General features: G+C 46.8%; 1 protein-coding gene across 1 annotated transcript in view; it reads left to right on the top strand.

Moving 5' to 3' along the window:
• LOC107106589 (zinc finger protein 135-like) overlaps positions 1 to 19,759 on the top strand; it is a 110,622-nt gene that overhangs the window by 1,454 nt on the left and 89,409 nt on the right. The window contains exons 2-7 of the mRNA XM_015406770.1: positions 1,044 to 1,164; positions 2,270 to 2,352; positions 5,291 to 5,417; positions 9,428 to 9,505; positions 11,358 to 12,542; positions 18,422 to 18,818. Of these exons, the coding sequence (XP_015262256.1) occupies positions 1,044 to 1,164; positions 2,270 to 2,352; positions 5,291 to 5,417; positions 9,428 to 9,505; positions 11,358 to 12,542; positions 18,422 to 18,818 (1,991 nt within the window). The remainder of the gene's footprint in view (positions 1 to 1,043; positions 1,165 to 2,269; positions 2,353 to 5,290; positions 5,418 to 9,427; positions 9,506 to 11,357; positions 12,543 to 18,421; positions 18,819 to 19,759) is intronic.

The raw sequence follows: 19,759 nt of genomic DNA, 5'->3' as shown, positions 1-19,759 counted from the left end.
CCCCCCCCCCCCCCCCCCCAATAGCTAGCAATCCAAAACAGTCCAGTGGAGCCTGAGCGGTGGGCGTTGCCTTCTGACACACTTCCAGTGATGTCAGGGGTATGTGGCATATGCAAATAAGTTATGCTAATGAGTTATGCTAATGAGCTCCTGCCCCTCTTTTTCTACGAAATGACCCCTGATCCCTAGTGTGGGGTTCCGATTATTTCCAGATATAGGGTTGCCATTCCCCAGGTCCAGGTGGGGAATATCGTGGTTTTGGGGGCTTTTGCCTGCCGCCGGCCAGTTGGCTGGCGGGGGGAACCCACCCCCCAAAGAGCGACGTTGCCACACAATGTCCCTGATGCGCTGACATCACCCAGAAGTGACATCACCACGTTGGGGATGTTGCATGGTGACCAGTGTTCCCTCTAAGCCGACTCAGTGTGAGCTAGGGTCACAGTTCTTTAGCCGCCGGCTCACAGATTTTTGTCTTAGCTCAGGAAGGATGTCTCCAGAGCAAACTAATTTATGCAGCAGCCAAATCGCTCGCTCACAACGTTAATGCCAGGAGCTCACAAAGTAGAATTTGGGCTCACAAGACATCACAGCTAAGAAGGAGCACTGACAGTGATGCTCTGGTTTTTGGTCAAAACTATGGTTTGACCATGGGGATGGGCAGAAGCTGGAAGGGAACAGAGGGAGACAGCAGGAGTAGATCGAGGGGTGCAGTGGAGAAAACGAGGGGTGAGGACGTAGAGCTAAAAGAGGCAGGTGAATGGGATACCCGCTCCCTTGCAACTTCTTGTCAGTATGTATTATCTGTGGCAGCAAAATGGAACCTCCTCGTATGGAAGCATACGAGTGTATAACGTGGAAAAGAAACAGTGGGATGGGGCATTGCCTCACGCCTAGGTATCTAGCTAACCACTGCTGGAAACAAATGGTGGGCTGGATGGAGCTGTGAGGGTTTCTCCGTTGCTCCTGACCCTCAACCAAACACCAGCTTTCACCTTTATTGCTGTGCTCCTTTACACTGAATTGGATCTTTGTTGCTGCTTCAGGTACCAATTCAGGAGGTGACCAGGAGTTCCTTAGAGCCGGAGAGGCCCTTGCCAGACTCAGCTCAGACGGTGTCCTACATGGATGTAAAGCCAAAAGATGACGGGGAAATTGGTTTGCTGGGTAAGGAATATTCGGTTGCTAATGGTCTGTGAAGTGTAGTGGGTTAAACGCATGAAGAAACCTCTGAGACTGATGTAGTGATCAGCATGGTTTACTGGTACACAACAAAGACAAAGACAAACGGCCGGCTGGCCAACTATATACACACCTGGGGACACACCCCTAGGTCCCGTTGGTGGGTTCAAATCTCCCGCCACGGTCCCATTGGCTCCCCCAGTGGAGAGACTAGGAGCCTAGTTCCCATTGTTCTCCCAGAGTCAAGCTCTGGGGTATTCGCTGGCCCCCGGCAGGAAAAGAAATGGACAAAGTCTCACAAAGAATCTAGAACGTGCTCAGGTTCAGATTTTGGAGGTTCTCCAGTGCAAGGGAATTATGTAACCAGGGAGTAGACACCCAAGACCCTTCTCTCCACACCAGTGTTTCCCAATGTGGTGCCTGCCAGGATTTCCCTTGGCATCCACCGAGCTTTTCAGAATGTGGGTAGGAAGACAGTAAGGCAGGGCTTGTTACCGGCTGCTTGCATTCCAGTGGAAGGATTTTCCACTGCAGGATGCGGCGCACTGGTGAGCATCTGGGCTTTCCTCAGTCAACATGTGATTCCATTCCCCCTTCAAGATTTCCTTCTTCTTGGGAGGTGTAAGAAGAGAAATATTCCACATGGCACCGTCTCCTGAGGCAGCCATTTTGCATTTGGCGCCCTCTCCTGTGGCAGCCATGTTGGGGGTAGCGCTCACCACCTCCCCTCAAAATTCCAAAGGTTCCCACAGGCCCCAAACAGTTGGGGACCCCTGCTTTCTACCATTCTTGGTGTCTGGGGGAGAGTGAGGATATGAACAAGTCGTAAAGTTGATATTAGAAGATTGCCACCTTTTGTTGTAAGTTATGTCTATATCGTATGATTTATTTTGATTGACAGTTTTAACTGGAATTTTAATGTATATTTATTGACGTTGTTAGCCACCCTGAGCCTGCCGAATGGCGGGGAGGGTGGGATATAAAAATAAATAAATAAATAAATAAAGCTTTGTTTTGTCTTGCAGAGCTATTACACCATTCATTTTGCCCTCCACCCCCACAAACTTTCTTCTCTGTTCTTCCCTTACAGCCAACGGAATCACATTCCCAAGCCACTCCGCTCCAGCTCTTCCTCCCATGCAACATGAAATGGCGGAAATGGGCCTGACCGAGGTACAAGGAGGGTTGGTCTGTTGCGGGCAGGACTGGGCATTTACAAAAGGACAAAAAAGAGAAAAGGGGGAAAAACTGAACCTAAAACCTAGAATTCAGAACCTAAAAAGGTTAGTCAAGAATAGAAGAGGGCCAACTCTAAAACTCTAATTATGAAACTTACAAAAATATACATGTATTTATTCAACACAAATTAAAATAACAAATAAGGGCCCATTCATACCTCATAGACAAATATAAAAACATACAAAGGCTAATGAAATAGACCTAACGCGTTCCGGCCTTTACAGGCCTTCCTCAGAGGTCTAATACAAATAGAACGTGTTGGCTGATATGTAAAAATATATACAATCATACATATACAAAATATGAAGTAAAGACCAGAAAACAATTGTTTTAACTTAAGGAACATTTTATTGGGAACATTTGGCTGTACAATCTCAGGAGAATATATGGTTGACCAGAGAGGACATGTGATTGCACTGGAGGCTTCATTTGTATTTTTGTATTTCTTTTCTTTGCCCAGTGGTTAAATTTTGGAACAATTGTTTTCTGGTCTTTACTTCATATTTTGTATATGTATGATTGTATATATTTTTACATATCAGCCAACATGTTCTATTTGTATTAGACCTCTGAGGAAGGCCTGTAAAGGCCGAAACGCGTTAGGTCTATTTCATTAGCCTTTGTATGTTTTTATATTTGTCTATGAGGTATGAATGGGCCCTTATTTGTTATTTTAATTTGTGTTGAATAAATACATGTATATTTTTGTATGTTTCATAATTAGAGTTTTAGAGTTGGCCCTCTTCTATTCTTGACAAACCTTTTTAGGTCCGGCATTTACAAAAGGAGACAGAATCCAGTAACAAAGGAAGGGGGCAGAGTGAACATAGAAGACCCCTGCTGGATTGGGCCAGTGGTTCGTCTCGTCTGGCATCCCATTTCCCAGAAAGCTGGATGTGGATCCTCTCCCTGCAGATCCTTCCCAGCAACTGGTGTCCAGAGGCATAACTGCTTCTGAACATGGAGGTTCTATTGAGCTGGTTCAACCAATGAACCTTACCCTCCATGAATATGTCCAATTCCCTTTAAAAGCGCCTTAAGAATCTCAGAAGAGCCTTGCTGGATCACACCGAAAGTCCTAGTCCGGTATCCTGTTTCACATAGCGGCCTACAGGGTGCTCACTTTGGGTCTTAGAAGCAACAGGCTCCCGCTTCTAGTTACTTCCCTGCTTAAGGGGGCCCACTTGCAATGTTCCCTCTAAGCTGTGGAGTCCTGTGAGCAAAAATTCTACTTTGTGAGCTACTGGCATTAAAGTTGTGAGCTGGTGATTTGGCTACTGAATAACTTAGTTTGCTCTGGAGCCGTCCCTTCCTGAGCTAAGGCAAAAATGTGTGAGCCGAAGGCTAAAAAACTGTGAGCTAGCTCACACTAACTCAGCTTAGAGGGAACACTGCGGCCCCTTGGTATCTGCCAGAACCTTTTTCTTTTCCATCATGGCTCCTACTTTGTCGAACGGGCTCCCTGAGGAGGTGAAAGCAGGCACTATCTTTTGCTCAGGAGGTGCTGCAAGGCCATTTGGTCTGAGAGGGCTTTTCACAAGGTTTACGCTGCAGGAGTTTTCTTGGGGAAGGTGGCAACGTTGATCAGGTTTTTGCGCTTTGTATGTTTTCTTAATCTTGTGAGCCTCCCTGAGGCGTAAGGGAAAGGCAGGGTATAAATATTTAGACACATAAGCAAGCAGGGGATTGGATCCAGTGGAAGGGTTCATTGAAGGAGTTGGTCGAGGGGGGCTCTTTCCCCGCCGTCTTTAAGCCGTCCAGAACTCCTCTCTGAGGAACGGGGGAGCAAACAAATGACGGGGCACTGAGAACCAGTGTGGTGAAGCGGCTAGTGTCCAGGGGTCATTTCATAGAAAAAGAGGTGCAGGAGCTCATTTGCATAACTCATTTGCATAACTCATTTGCATAACTCATTTGCATAACTCATTTGCATATGCCACACCCCCTGGCATCACCAGAAGTGTGTCAGAAGGCAGCACCCACCGCCCAGGCTCCACTGGACGGTTTTGGATTGCTAGCTATTGGGGGGGGGGACGCGCAGATCTGTCCTCACAGAGGAGGGAGAGCGTGTACTTGGTCTTAAGGGTGCCACTCGACTGTTTTGGATTGCTAGCTGGAGTGGGGGACGCACAGATCTGCCCTCACACAAATCTGTGCAGAGAGAGGGAGGGAAGGAGAGAGAGAGATGGAAAGAAGGAAGGAAAGGAGGAGGGAAAGAAAGAAGGGGAAAAGGAGGAAAAGAAAGAAATATAGAAAAGGAAGGAAAGAAGGAGGAAAAGAGGGAAAGAAAGAGGGAGATAAGGAGCAGGGGCGGGGCTTGTTGCACTTGCCCACCCCCTGGGCTCTTTACTGCCGGAGCTCCGCTCCTGTGCGCTCCTGCAGGAAATGACCCCTGAGAGTGTCAGACCTAGGACCTGGGAGACCCAGGTTCAAATGCCCACTCTTCCACAGAAGCTTGGGCTGGCCATACACATACAGCCTACCCTCCCTCAGGAGATGGCCGTGAGTCTCAAAGTGGTGACCTGAAGGTCTATTGCAGGGGTCTGTTGTGGTGCCTGTGGACCACCATGACACCCACGATCATCTTTTCTGGCACCCTCCAAGCATTTTTTAAAAATGTCGCTTTGGCAGCAGCTGCCACCACAGCACAAGGATCTTCACTGGGTGATTGAAGGTAAGCGGTGGCAGCCGTTTTGTGGCTGCACCCACCATGCCATGTCAGAATTCAGAAGGTGCCCAAAGGCTGAGAAAGGTTAGGGTTCCCTGGTCTAGCTATATAGGAGAGGAAGAAAGTGGTTTCTTGTGCATGAAGGAGGCCTGAAAGCTGTTTCTTGGGTGATAGGCCTGAGCCAAGGAAACTTGCCTCTTTCAGGGACCTGCAAGCTTCAAGGAGATGGACCTGTCTTTTGACAAGGAGGAACAGCCTCTGGCGCATTTGGGACAGAGAACCATGTTCTGGCAAGTCAAAGAAGAGATCTGTGGGAACCCGACGTCCTTGGGTAAAGATCTGTTCTGCCGAGACCAATAAGTCCAACAAATGAAATGATGCTTTTTGCTGCTGTGAGCATCATTGTTAAGAACATAAGAGCCCTGCTGGATCAGACCAGTGGTCCATCTAGTCCAGCGTCCCGTCTCACACAGTGGCCAACCAGTTCCTCTGGAGGGCCAACAACAGGGCAAAGAGGCTGAGGCCTGCCCCTGAGGTTGCCTCCTGGCTCTGGGATTCAGAGGCTTAGTGCCTCTGAAGGTGGAGGTTCCCCTCAGTCACCATGGATAGTAGCCACTGACAGATTTCTCCTCCGTGAATCTTATCTAATCCACTTTTAAATCTGTTTGTTCCTGTGGCCGCCGTCACTACATCCTCTGGCAGCGAATGCCACATTTTAATCGCCCTCTGTGTAAAGTAGTATTTCCTTTTGTCCGTCCTGAACCTCCTGCCCATCAGCTTCATTGGATGCCCTCCAGTACTAATAGTGTTTTATGTCAGAGAATGCAGTATTCATGTTTTAAATGAGCAGAGATAAAAAATGTATGTGTCACGCTGCCAGGTGAGGGGAACAATCCAGCCAAAGTGGTTAATGCACACGTGAAGCTGTCTTGCACTGAACCGGACTCTGGGGCCACCAAAGTCAGTCTTGTGTACTCGGCCTGGCAGTGGCTCTCCAGGGTGTCCGGTGGAGGTCCTTCCCATCACCTGCTATGACCTGATTAGCAGGAGATGCCAGGAGACTGAACCTGGGACCTTCTGCATGCTACACAGATGCTATATATATAAATCAATGGTGCGACCTCATTTGGAATACTGTGTGCAGTTCTGGTCACCACACCTTAAAAAGGATATTATAGCTTTGGAAAAAGTGCAGAAAAGGCAACTCGAATGATAAAAGGTTTGGAACACTTTCCATATGAGGAAAGGTTAAGGCGCTTAGGGCTCTTTAGCTTGGAGAAACAACGACTGAGGGGTGACATGATTGAGGTTTATAAGATTATGCATCGGAAAGAGCAGGTAGAGAAAGAGGTACTTTGCTCCCTTTCTCACAATACAAGAACTTGTGGGCACTCCATGAAATTGCTGAGCGGTTGGGTTCGAACGGATAAAAGGAAGTACTTCTTCACCCAAAGAGTGATTAACACATGGAATTCACTGCCACAGGAAGTGGTGCCGGCTACAAGCATGGACGGCTTCAAGAGGGAATTAGACAGGCATATGGAGCAGAGGTCCATCAGTGGCTATTAGCCACAAGGTATAGATAGGGACTCCGGGGCAAGTGATGCTCTGTCTTCTTGGTGCTTGGGGGGGGGGGTCAACAGGGGGAGGGCTTCTAATGTCCTGGCCCCACTGGTGGACCTCCAGATGGCACCTGGTATTTTTGGCCACTGTGTGATACAGAGTGTCGGACTGGATGGGCCTTTGGCCTGATCCAACATTGGCCTCTCTTATGTTCTTATGTACTGAGCCACGACCCCCACGCCTTCTTATTGAAGCTCAGTGGGAGAAGATGAAAGCATCTGCTTTAACGCAGGCAACAGTCCTGAGAACACTTTCCTGGGAGAGTGCCACACAGGACGAAATGGGACTTGTATTTGAGTAGGCCTGCTGGTGTTGCTCTCTTTATGACCCATCGGAATCCTTGGGACTTAGAAGTGCTCAGCCCCGACCTGGATGTCCCAGGCTAGCCCAGTCTCGTCGGGTGTAACAAGCTAAGCAGGGTCAGCCCTGATGGGTACTTGGACGGGAGACCACCAAGGAAGTAGAGGGTTGGGATGCCGAGGCAGGCACTGGAAAACCCCCTCCGAATGCCTCTTGCCTTGGGAACGCTACAGGGTCGGCGTAGCTTTGCCGCGAATTGCCAGCACTTTCCACCAATGTAAAGACGTCTAGTGGTTAGAGCATGGGTGTCAAAGATGCGGCCTGGGGGCCGGATTAGGCCCCACAGAGGGCTTCTATCAGGCCTGCAGGGCTCTTTTTGTAGCAGGAACTCCTTTGCATATTAGGCCACACACCCCTAATGTAGCCAATCCTCCAAGAGCTTACAGAGCTCTTCTTACAGGGGCTACTGTAAGCTCTTGGAGGATTGGCTACATTAGAGGTGTGTCGCTTAATATGCAAATGAGTTCCTGCTACAAAAAGAGCCCTGCGTGGAACTGGCTGTCTTCTGCTTCTTCTTCCAGTTCCTGCCACTGAGCATACTCAAGATTGCAACAGCGCAGACATTTTGATGCAATAATTCAGAGCAAGAGGTGTCAGTTATCAGACACTGTTAAATAAACAAAATATTGCAAGAGGGCTAATGTTTTAAGCATGTTTTTATTTTAAGTTAAAAAAAAACCCTTTGTGTTCGTGTCCTTTCTAAAGTTTATATCTCCGCTTCCTGGCATTACGTTTTATGACACATATGGCCCGGCCCAACAAGGTCTCATTGATGTCAGATCCGGCCCTCATAACAAATGAGTTCGACACCCCTGGGTTAGAGTGTCAGAGTAGGACTGTGAAGACCCAAATTCACCCCTACACACCCAGTCAGGCCTGACGCTCTCTGGGTGACTTTGGGTTAGTCGTTTCCTCTTCACCTGTCTTACCTTGCCAGCCTGTTATGGAGATAAAACGAGGGAGGAGAAATCACGCAGGTCGCCCTGAGCTTCTCAAGAACTACGGCTTGCACCCTCCGCTCCTGTTCTAGTTGCAGAAGACAGGCAGGATGTTTTTTGTCGGGGGGGGGGGGGCTTACTTTCAGTGGGCACTGCAGTGGCAATGGGCAGGTGCGAAGACGGCTGTTTTATCTAGCAGAGCCCCACTTGTCAGAACAGCTCTGCTGGAACTGACCGGGGCTCCTCCTGGTCCAGGATCCTGTTCCACTCAGTGGCCAACCAGATGCCCCTAGAAGGTCTACAGGCAGAGCACCAAGTCCAAAGCTGATGTTGGTCCCAGCATCTGATAGTCAGAAGAGCACTGCCTCTGAATTGTGGCTAACAGCTATTGATAGACATCCTCTTTTTGAAGCCAGCCAGATCTTTTTTTGGTTTGGTTTTGGTTTGTATTTTTTTTTTAATATGTGCATGGTCTGTGTGTGCACTTGGAAGGCGTGGTGACCTCCGGTGACGGACCTCTACTGGGGGCTTGGAGGATATTCAAAGAGCTGGCTGAATATTGATGGCACATTGTCCCCGACAAGGCAATTTTATTTGCACTCTTAGGACCTAAACTGGAAAGGACATATTATTTCCAGTATATACAACTACTTCTGGCACAAGGCCAGATATATTTGTGGCTCCAAAAAGAAACTTTTTGGTGCGTCGTTCAATTCCGTATTGGAACATTCCAGTTTTGGTCCTATTTTATTTATTGTTAATTGCCTTACTTGTGTTACAGGGACTCAGTTGCTTGTTGCATTTTGCACTATTTGACCTCTGAAGAAGGCTCCTGTGAGCTGAAATCCATCAGGTCATACACAGTCCTTTTTTGTGTGTATTTGTAACTTTGAACATTTTATGAGGCTTTATTTGGGCCCCTACTAGGTTTTTATATGTCTTTGTAATTAAAGACTCTTTTGTACACTTACTTATGTTTTTAACTTTGGGCCCTCAATAGGTTTTCTAAACTTCCTTTGGAGGTTTGTCCTTTGTTGGTTTAGATTTCCCCCCCTCTTTTGGGGGGGGTGAATAAAGACTGTCCCCGCCTCCTGCCTCTGGTATTTCAAGGAGGTCTCCCTTCCAAGTACTTGCCAGAGTTGACCCTGCTTATCTGCCGAGATCTGACGAGTTCTGGCTTGCCTGGGCTATCCAGGTCAGGGCGAAACCAGCCAGATCTTGTGGCAGTGAGTTCCATGTACTCTAGCTAAACAAGCATTCTTCTTCCTTTCTTTTTGGTCATGAAATATAGCCTGTTGCTTAGCAACTCTATCTATTTATAAATACCAAACAGGCACATCCTTGTTTAATGTGAAGTCCGAAAGTAGCCATTTTTGTGATCCTTCTAAACGGTAATTCTGTTCCTTTCTTCTTATCCAAGAGGGACTTCTGATTCCGAAGCCTGACCCAGTTTTCCATCCAGGAAAAGAGGACATGTTCTTCCAGGAACCAGAGTCAGGTAAGGTAGGCTTACCAACCTCCAGGTGGGGCCCGGAGAGCTCCCAAAATGACCAGCGGAAACCAGGAAGGTGTTGCTGACGTCACTCCTTGGGCAGCCGGAAGTGACATCAGAGCATCACCGGGAGATTACGGGATTTAGGCCAAATGCCAGAGCATCCCCATCATCCCTGGTGATGTGCTGACGTCACTTTTGAGCGCATGGGGAGTGACGTCAGGGTACCGCTGGCAAACACCTCTCCCAGCTAAGTCAGTCTCCCACTGGTTGCTGGAGGGGACGTGGCAACCTCGGTTGGGAGAGACACATCCTTGGGACAATGAGTAGGTTTAACCCCTAGGGGTAGAATAAGTCTCTCACACATCTTGGACTTCTCTCAGTCAGAAAAAAAGTTTGCTCTTTGTCAGGGCTATTTGGGGGCAGGAACGCACAGGAACGGAGTTCCAGCTGGCTTCCGAGTTGGCCACGCCCACGCCTACAGCCAAAACCTCTGCGCGTGTGTGGCTACAGAGGGAAGGCCTGGAGAGCGACACACCCACCCCCGCGACTCCAAGGCAGGCGGGCCAGGGGGGGGGCTGGAAGGATCGGGGGGGCATTTAAATGCCTCCCCGTGCCTTCCCTCCCCTCCAAGGGCCAGCTTGCCTGGGCTCCCCGCAGCCATGGGGCGCCCAGGCAAACCAAGGGGAGGCAATTTAAACTGTCTCCCCTCCCCTCCAAGGGCCGGCTTGCCCGGGCAAGCCAAGGGGAGGCAGTTTAATCTGCCTTCCCTTCCCTTCAGGGGAGGGCTTGCCCGGGCTCCCCACAGCAGTGGGGCGCCCAGGAAAGCCAAGGAAATGCATGGGGTGTGGCCTAATATGTTAATGAGCTGTACTGTCAGGGTGTGGCCTAATATGCGAATGAATTTCTGCTGTTGGGTGTGGCCTATTGTGCTAATGAGTTCCTGCTGGCCTTTTTCTACCAAAAAAGCCCTGCTCTTTGTGTTTCAAAGCCATGGCCTACAGTTTTCTTGAAACTATGTTCACAGTAACATCTGCCTGAAACAAGTTCTGGGTAATTAATAAGTGCAAGGAAATGTTTTCAGAGGACTGTTAAAAGCTTTTCTCATGGGTGTGTGGGGAATATGAAAGTTCGCCTTGCCATTCTGTCAGGAATAGCTCCCGGGAGTATGAGGGAGGTCATCGCTTTTCCCCAGACCCAAAGAAATAATTGTTAGTGTGGATTAGTTAAACAGAAATGTGATCTCACTGGTTAAATGAATTAGAAGTGAAAGGGAGAATGCTTTGTAAATTAGCCAAGAGTTACCGTTTGGGGTAAGATTAATTCTCAGGGTAGAAAGAGCATTCAGCTGTGGGCGTGTTTGTAATTGGTATTTGCCAGAGCAAAAAAAGTACAGGAGAGGGTAATCCACGAGCAATTATAGAGACGGCTGCTCCCCCGTGGCCTCGTGGAATCTGGGTAAGGGAGGCTGCAATTATGAGGCCCATATGGCTTACACATGAGTAAGTGATTGGGGATTTGTAGTCTGTTTACTGTGAAGCGATTAGAGCTTTTTATAATAATGCCCCAGAGAAAATAATTATGAAGAGGTGACAGTCAAAGGGGAGCTGCGGTGGCTCAAGTGGTTAAGACGCTGAACTGCAGGCTGTGGAAGGTCGGTAGTTCAGCAGTTCGAGACCCGAGTGTGCCGCATGACGGAGTGAGCTCCCGTCTCTAGTTCCAGCTCCTGCCAACCTAGCAGTTCGAAAGCAAGAAATGGCAAGTAGATAAATAGGGACCGCTTTGGTGGGAAGGTAACAGCGTTCCGTGCGCCTTGGCGTTTAGTCATGCATAACTGTTGCAATTATTTTCTTTGCAGGTGACAGGAGAAAGATCAAGGTGGAGAATTCTCATCCAGGAGCGGGCAATCCAGAGAAAACACAGACAGTATTACTGGCAAGCCCCCATGGGAACATTCCTGTGACAGCTGACATTCCAGAGCCAAAATGCATGTCCAGAGAGCTGCAAGGAGAAACCAACAGCATCCTCAGAGATCACGTGGCAGCACCCATGAACGAAAGTTCGGTGCACCCTGGGTTGGAGCAGCCTTTGTCCTCTAAGTACGGGCGAAAAGGCTCCTACAAATTGGAACCTGTTAAGATGCATGCAGAGGCGAACCATTATGCATGTTCTGTGTGTGGGGAAAGATTCCAGGAAAAATACTACCTTGACGAACACCAGAGGATGCACACAGGAGAGGAACCGTACGAATGGACAGAGTGCTCTCAGAGAGAAATCTGGGTTAGACAGAGTGTTGATATGGACGAGAAATCTTGTGAATGCCCCGAGTGTGGGAAAGGATTCAGTTGTAGAGCAACATTAATGAGGCACCAGAGAATCCACACTGAAGAGAAACCACATGAATGTTCTCAATGCGGTAAAAGCTTCAGCCAGAGAACGAACTTAATGAGTCATCTGAGAATCCATACTGGGGAGAGACCATATCAGTGTCCCCAGTGTGGGAAAGGGTTTCGGTGGAAACTACATCTAAAAAGACATCAGAAAATCCATACAGGAGAGAAACCTCACAAATGTTCTGAATGCGGGAAAAGCTTCTCTCGGAGAGATACGCTGATCAATCACCAGCGTACGCATACAGGAGAGAAGCCTTATGAATGTCCTGAGTGTGGGAAGAACTTCAATCATCCATGTAACTTGATTGAACACAAGAAAACCCATACAGGAGAGAGACCGCATGCATGCTCTGTGTGCGGTAAAAACTTCTTGCGGAGAGATACGTTGATCAAACATCAGAGAACCCACACAGGGGAGAAGCCTTATGAATGTGCCGAGTGTGGAAAAACTTTCAATCACCCATGTAACTTAATTGAACATCAGAAAACCCATACAGGGGAAAAACCACATGAATGCCCCAAGTGTGGGAAAAATTTCTCTCGAAGAGACACATTGATCAAACATCAAAGAACCCATACAGAGGAGAAACCTTATGAATGTCTTGAGTGCGGAAAAACCTTCATTCAGAAGAAGGCATTCATTAGACATCAGATAATTCATTTAGGACATAAACCCTGTTAATGCTCTGAACAAGGCCAAATACTACAGAAAATTCTACAGAAAAAGGGAAAGTGTTAATAACAAATTTATTCCTGTTACACATCAGAGAGCCCACACTGTGTAAGTGTTGCATGAGCAAATGGAGGCCAAAGGAAACGAAAAACGAAATACCACAAAAATACAGGGGTAAACAAGATGGAAACTTAATTTCCACCTGTAAAAAAAATACAGAATGTCTTGAGAAAGAGGAAGTTTTTAAAAATGTGATTATGACCTAAAAACATTCAACTAAGAAATCGACAGAGAAGAATTCAGATTTAAACTAATAATACTAGCAGAAAAGATAGTGAAAGCAAATGAAGAAAGTAAATTGGGAAGCAGGATCTAGGCAAAAACCAAATAAGAAAGAGGGAAATTGGACATAGCTTATAATCAAAGGATTAAATTCTGAAATACAAGAAATAGCTGATGAACTATTTGATTATAAGGACAACTAAGGCAACCAGGCTAGAAAAAAAAATGTACACAGCTGAAAAATGAAGTAAGAAGTCCAAGGCAGGGATTTCAGATTAAACAGTTATTTGTGAGTGGCTATTATTTATCATCTACAACTGATAGAGAAACAGATTCTGCTTTGCAGACTAATAGCTCTTAGTCAAACAAATATAAGGCTCCTTAGAACGCTTCCGTTAAGTTTCAGAATCAGTCATCGTTCCAGACTCTTACGAAACATGCAGGCTTAAATGTGGATAACTCAAAAAGTGCTCCCCCCCCCCAGATCTTTCTGCAATTACAAGAAGGGGGTTGATGTTTTTAACAAGAAGGTTGAATAAAGAAAACCATTTGTATTAATGGTGTTTTCCATTTAAGCTGTTAATTAATTAATTAAAAATAATGGACAATCATTATCAAAGTAGTAGAAGAAGGCAGGGAATGTAGCAATACTAGATTCAGAAGAGACAGATTATAGGGGCCATAGTAGAACAGGAATCTGGAAACAGGAATTTGTTCATGAGGAAGTATGGGATAAAATGAGATCCTTAATGTTGAATTATAAAATTCTGCAGAATCTGTGGGATAGTGTAAGTGCTATTTATTCTTAGGTTCAAGAGGAAGGAGATTCTTTTATTTCTTTGTTGGTTCAGATTCACTCTCATTTTCCTTTGTAATTTAAAGACAGTTTTTTTTTCCAAAAAGAAATTATGATCTTTAAATGTCACAGGACTTAACGATCCCCTGAACAGGCAGAAAATTAAGAGGGTACAAGGAGCACAAATCTGAAAAAAACATTTTGAAATGGCTCTTTAAAGGTTATCATGCTGAAGCCTTTGTCCAAGCCAGAGGCATTTTGATGGGGCTTAATGAGAAAAGGTTCTGTGAATATAGTTGACATATGTAAAGACCAAGAAGGGGGGGGGTATCTTTTTTTCTTTCTTTGCAAGGGTGATCTGGAATCATGTAGCTTAATATGAGGATGTGAGTATATGCTGGATCATGTCAGCTTTCTATAATGACTTGGGGAGGGCCCATAGAGCATCTGTTTTGCACGCACAAAAGTCCCAGGTTCAGTCCTCAGCATCTCCAGTTAAAAGGATCAGATAGCAAGGGATCCTGAAAGACCTCTGAGAACTCTGGAAAGTTGCTACCGGTCAGAGTAGACAATACTTAGCTCAATAGGCCGATGGTTTTACTCAGGATACATCCGCTTCATCGGTTTGTAGTCAGTTCGCAGTCGAACGAGCAGCTGTTCCATTTGAGGCTTGCTAAAGAGACTGCTGTTGGCTTCTTGAGTTCTGCTGTCTGACAGAGACAGTGTTTGGGATTATCAGAGTTGGGCAGGTACAGGGGTCCTTAAGAGGCCCACCACAGGCATGGATGTGAACAGCCCTTGGCCTCATGCTTGTGGAGGTCCTTCTTCAGGCCCCTGAAACTGCCAAACTGTGATAACATCTTCATACAAAATAGCTCAAAAGATTATTTTTTTAAACTTGGGTGAGGTGACAGCTCAATGGTGGAGCATCTGCTTGGCATGCGGAAGGTCCCAGGTTCAATCCCCGGCATCTGCAGCTAAAAGGATCAGGTAGTGGGTGATGTGAAAGACCGCTAGTTTAGTGTAGTGGTCAGGACCGCGGACTCTAATCTGGGAGAACCGGGTTTGATTCCCCACTCCTCCACATGCAGCTGCTGGTGTGACCTTGGGTCAGTCACAAGTTCTTTCAGAGCTGTTCTCTCAAGGGCAGTTCTCCAGAGAGCTCTCTCAGCCCCACCTACCTCCCAGAGTGTCTGTTGTGGGGAGGGGGAGGGAAAGGAGATTGTAAACTGCTCTGAGACTCTTTTGGGTAGTGAAGGGCAGAGTATAAATCCTATCTCTTCTTCGCTACTTGAGACCCTGGAGAGCTGCTGCCCGTCTGAGAAGGCAAGACTGACCTTGATGGACCATGAGTTTGACTCGATATAAGGCAACTTCATCTGATCAGTTATTTTGGAGGAACTAGGAGTCTAAAGGTATGGTTCAGAAAATTCTGGAAGGGTAGCCATGTTAGTCTATTGTGGCAAAATAAAACAGAAGTCTAGTGGCACCTTAAAGACTAACAACGTGTATTCCAGCATGAGTTTTCATGAGTTGGAGCTCATTGAATCTGTATCTGCGTTTCAATAATATTAAATGGGGACAGTATTTGTGGCAATATCAGATGAAATCATATGCAGAGGTCATTTCGGGGGGGATCGCGGGGGATTGCAGTTCCCCCGGGAGAGGTACGGGGGCGGGGCACATGACGAAGCCCCGCCCCCTGCTTCCAGCCGCCCCGCTTCTGGCCCTCATTCAGCCAGGAGGAGGCAGGAGAAGAAGGAGGGTAAGTTGCTTCCTCCCTGCCTCTCCCCACCCCTGCCTGCCTGAGCCAGGAAGGGCCTTCCCGGGGCTTCCTTGCACTCCTGCCAGCCTTGCAGGTCCACCGCCGGGCCCCTCATGGGGCTCGGCAGTGGAGCGGCAAGGCCGGCAGCGGCTGGGACCGTTGGGGGTGGGGTGTGTGGCCTTATGACACACTTCCGGTAATGTCAGGGGGTGTGGCCTTATGACACACTTCCGGTGATGTCAGGGGTGTGGCATATGCTAATAAGTTATGCTAATGAGTTCCCCTAGCTCTTTTTCTACGAAACGACCCCTGATCATATGTTCTGTTCCTTTGAAAGCTCTGCATCAGAGGCTTTTTGGTATGGAAACCATTAGTCCCTGTGGGTCTTTTTGTCCTGGGGCTACATACCTGGGAAGGGGGTTAGTGGCTATCAAGGAGATTACTGGGATGATCCCAATCCGAATTGCGCCTCTCTTCTCCTGTACCTGCTTTTAAAGATTAAACTAGCCACCCAGAGATTCAATCACAGATCATTTTGGCTCTGGGCAAAATTGTTGAATAGGCTGTCATTCTGTTTGGTTTTGTAACTATGGTGAAATGAATGGTTTATATGGTCTATAAAAGTATGGTACTCTCTTGGGTTTTGAATGGAATTTTGTTTTGTGATAACCATTGGGTTGTAAACAAATAAACTTGATTGTTTACTAGTTGCTAGTTGTTACATATTTTTTAAAAATTATACTAGAACCATGTAAGAAAAGAAAAAAGAGTATTAACCCTTAAACGCAATAAAGACCCTTCCCAAAGGGTGTAATCCTACACATCAGTTTCCCTATGAAATAGCAGTTACAAAGATCTTGACACAGGTAAAATGAAGGAAAGGCATATGCAGATTTGGCACTGCTGGGCTAATGAAGTGTGTTTATTAAAATGCTTCACAAAAATGCAAAGTGACGTAGCTAGCAAGCCTCCCAAAAGTATCTGTGCATGGACTCTAATCTGGGAGAACTGGGTTTGATTCCCCACTCCTCCGCTTGCACCGACTGGATGACCTTGTGCAAGCCATAGTTCTGATAAGAGCTGTTCTTGCAAAAGAGCAGTTTCTGTCAGAGCTCTCTCAGCTCCACCACCTCACAGGGTATCCGTTGTGGGAAGGGGAAGGGAAAGGAGTGTTGTAAGCCACTCTGAGACTCCCTTGGGTAGTGAAGGGGGGGGTATAAATCCAATCTCCTCCTCTTCTTCCTCTTCCTTCTCCTCCTCTGCTGGCCTAACAAGGAGACCCTTATGGGGCCTTCAAAGATGGTGAATGAATACAAAATTCCACTGACCTGTCTTTTTATCTACAGTCTGTCTCCACTTTCCACTTCATTTTATTTCTTCATTTACTTCATTTATATCCTGCCTTTCTCTCCAGTGGGGACCCAACAAGACTTACAGTGTTTTCCTTTCCTCTGTTTTATCCTCACAACAACCCTGTGAAATAAGTTAGGCTGAGAGGGTATGACTGGGCCAAGGCCATACAGTGAACTTCCATGGCAGGGTAGGGATTTGGGTCTCCCAGACGCTGCTCCACCATTCCGAACCACTGTGCCACCCTGGTTTTTCTGCTTCCCCACCAACAGCTATTAACCAATCGTGTTTATTTATAAATGTAGAAGTATGGAAAGTGCCTTCTTCTGGGCTTGATGTATTACATCAACACTTGCCTCCAGGAGTCTGCCGCCGCCTGAGGAGAGCGTTCCAGCCAGGGCTGAGAGAGGCCAGCTCTTCAGCTGTGCCCACCTCTGTGCCAGAAAAAAAAAAGCTTATATCACGAGAGATTCTAGCATGGCTTAATGTATTGTTATATCAGTTAAGGATGCCTTTTATTGTAAGCCTCTTTGGGTCCTACTTTGTGAGAAAGGTAGTAGTAAATAAACATTTGGACGATCAGTTCAGGTCAGCCGCCATGTTGGCCTGAAGCAACAGAACAAAGTTTGAATCCAGGGGGGCACATTTAAGACCACAAAGGTTTAATTCTTGGGATAAGCTTTTTGTGGGCATGCACACTAAGAAGTATAGGTTAAATATAGTTTTAAAAGAATTCATTCTGAGATTTTTTACAAGGTTATGGAAATAATCTTCTAAAGAACTACTTTATGCGATAGTCAATTCACTCACAACTTTAATGCTACTAGCTTTTTTCGCTCTCAAGGTAGAATTTTTGCTCACAACACTGGAGCTTAGAGGGAACATCGCCGAGGACATGGGGAAGAAGCTCTCTGCTTTTTCATCTTGGACAGTTCCTTGGATGGGCAGAAGCCATACAGGACTCAGTCTTCACCTTCAGATGCCAACTTGCCAATGTGGTGAGGGACAATGGGGAGAAGTCCCAACTTGGAGAACTAAGGGAATTCTGAACTTTAAACTACTGCCATTTGAAGTAATGCTGGCCTATCGTAATTAACTATCCTTTAGGATAAGTACCAAGTATAGGGTAAGAGGACTGTGCAGGCCCATAGCCTGGATTTTTTTCCTTCGGGGGGCATTTAAATTTCTTAGGGGGCAGTTGATCAAATTAATCAAATTGCCTTTAATTAATGGAGGTCCACACAGTCTGTCCCGGGTGGGGACAGAGAGAGAAGAAGACAGCACTTCACTGACGAGGCAGTGGCGGTAGCAGCAGCAGCAGGGAAAGCAACAGCTCCCCCTCCCCAAAAAAATATACCCTGACGCCTCTGGCTTGGCCGCGCCCGGCACTCAAAAGTGCCCAACACAGTTGGCATCGCTTTCCCTCATTCTTTCCAGCTGCACTAAGCCAGGGAAGAGCTGCTGCCAATCCTCTTTATTCTCCTCACCACCCTCTTACCTCTTTGCTAGCAGGAAGAAGACTCATCTCGGCCAGCAGCGAGGAGGCTGTGTGGCCACCACCCCCTCTCTTCACTGGGTCTTCTTAAAAAGACCCGGCCAGGGAAGGGAGAGTCCGCACCTAGTTGCCCGCTGACTCCGAGTCTGCTTCCTGCTTGCTAGGGGGAAAGAATTCATACAGGGGAGAAGCCATATAAATGCTTGGAGTGTGGAAAGAGCTTCTCTCACAATAATCAACTAACTAGACATCAAAGAATTCACATACTGGAAAAGCCATATAAATTCTTGGAGTATGGAAAGAGCTTCTCTCAAAATGTGTGGAAGTGTGGAAAGAGCTTCAGTTCAAAGGATAAATTTAGTATACATCAGCGACTTCACACAGGGGAGAAGCCATACAAATGCATGGAGTGTGGAAAGAGCTTCTCTCAGAGTGGACACCTAACTCAACATCAAAGAATTCACGCAAGGGGGAGGCCATATAAAAGACTGGAGTGTGGAAAGAGCTTTTCTCAGAGTGACTCACTAACAGTACATCAAAGGATTCACACAGGGGAGAGGCCATATTTATTTATTTATTTATTTCACTCCCCGCTAGGCAGGCTCAGGGCGGCTTCCAAGAACTGAGAAGCAGTATACATTCACAATAAAATATAAAACATCAGTTAAAACACAACCAGTCAATATAAATGTCTGGAGTGTGAAAAGAGCTTCTCTGTGAAGAACAGACTTAATTTGCATAGAATCATAGAATGTTAGAGTTGGAAGGGACCTTTCAGGTCATCTAGTCCAACCCCCTGCACTCTGCAGGGGCATAGCCAAAAGACAGCCCTACAACATACCCGAAAGATGGTCATTCAGCCTCCTCTTGAAAACGTCCAGTGAAGGAGCATCCACCACCTCCCGAGGCAGTCTGTTCCACTGCTCAACCACTCTTACAGTTAGGAAGTTTCTCCTGATATTTAGCCGGTATCAACTCCCTTGTAATTTCCACCCATTGGATCTAGTCTTGCAATCTGGAGCAAGAGAGAATAGATCCACTCCATCTTCTACTTGACAGCCCTTCAAATACTTGAAGACTGCAATCATGTCCCTCTAAGCCTTCTCTTTCCCAGGCTAAACATACTCAACTCTTTCAGCCTTTCCTCATAAGACTTGAATTCCAACCCTCTCACCATCCTGGTTGCCCTCCTCTGGACATGCTCGAGCTTGTCAACATCCTTCCTAAAATGTGGTGCCCAAAACTGGACACAGTACTCCAGGTGAGGCCTGACCATAGCAGAATAGAGCGGAACTACCACCTCCCATGATCTGGACACAATGCTTCTGTTAATGCATCCTAAGATTGCATTAGCTTTCTTCGCAGTCACATCACACTGCAGGCTCATATTTAGCTTGTGATCAACCAGAATACCTAGATCCCTTTCACATGTGCTGCTGTCAAGCCAAGTCCCTCCCATTCTATATCTGTGCCTTTGATTTTTTGTACCTCCGTTCCTGTGCGTTC

The sequence above is a fragment of the Gekko japonicus genome, unplaced genomic scaffold (assembly GCF_001447785.1).
Source record: "Gekko japonicus isolate JY-2015 unplaced genomic scaffold, Gekko_japonicus_V1.1 scaffold542, whole genome shotgun sequence".
In the NCBI taxonomy this organism is placed as follows: Eukaryota; Metazoa; Chordata; class Lepidosauria; order Squamata; family Gekkonidae; genus Gekko; species Gekko japonicus.
Note: the sequence above shows the minus strand (reverse complement) of the source record. Positions and strands in the feature narration are given on the sequence as shown.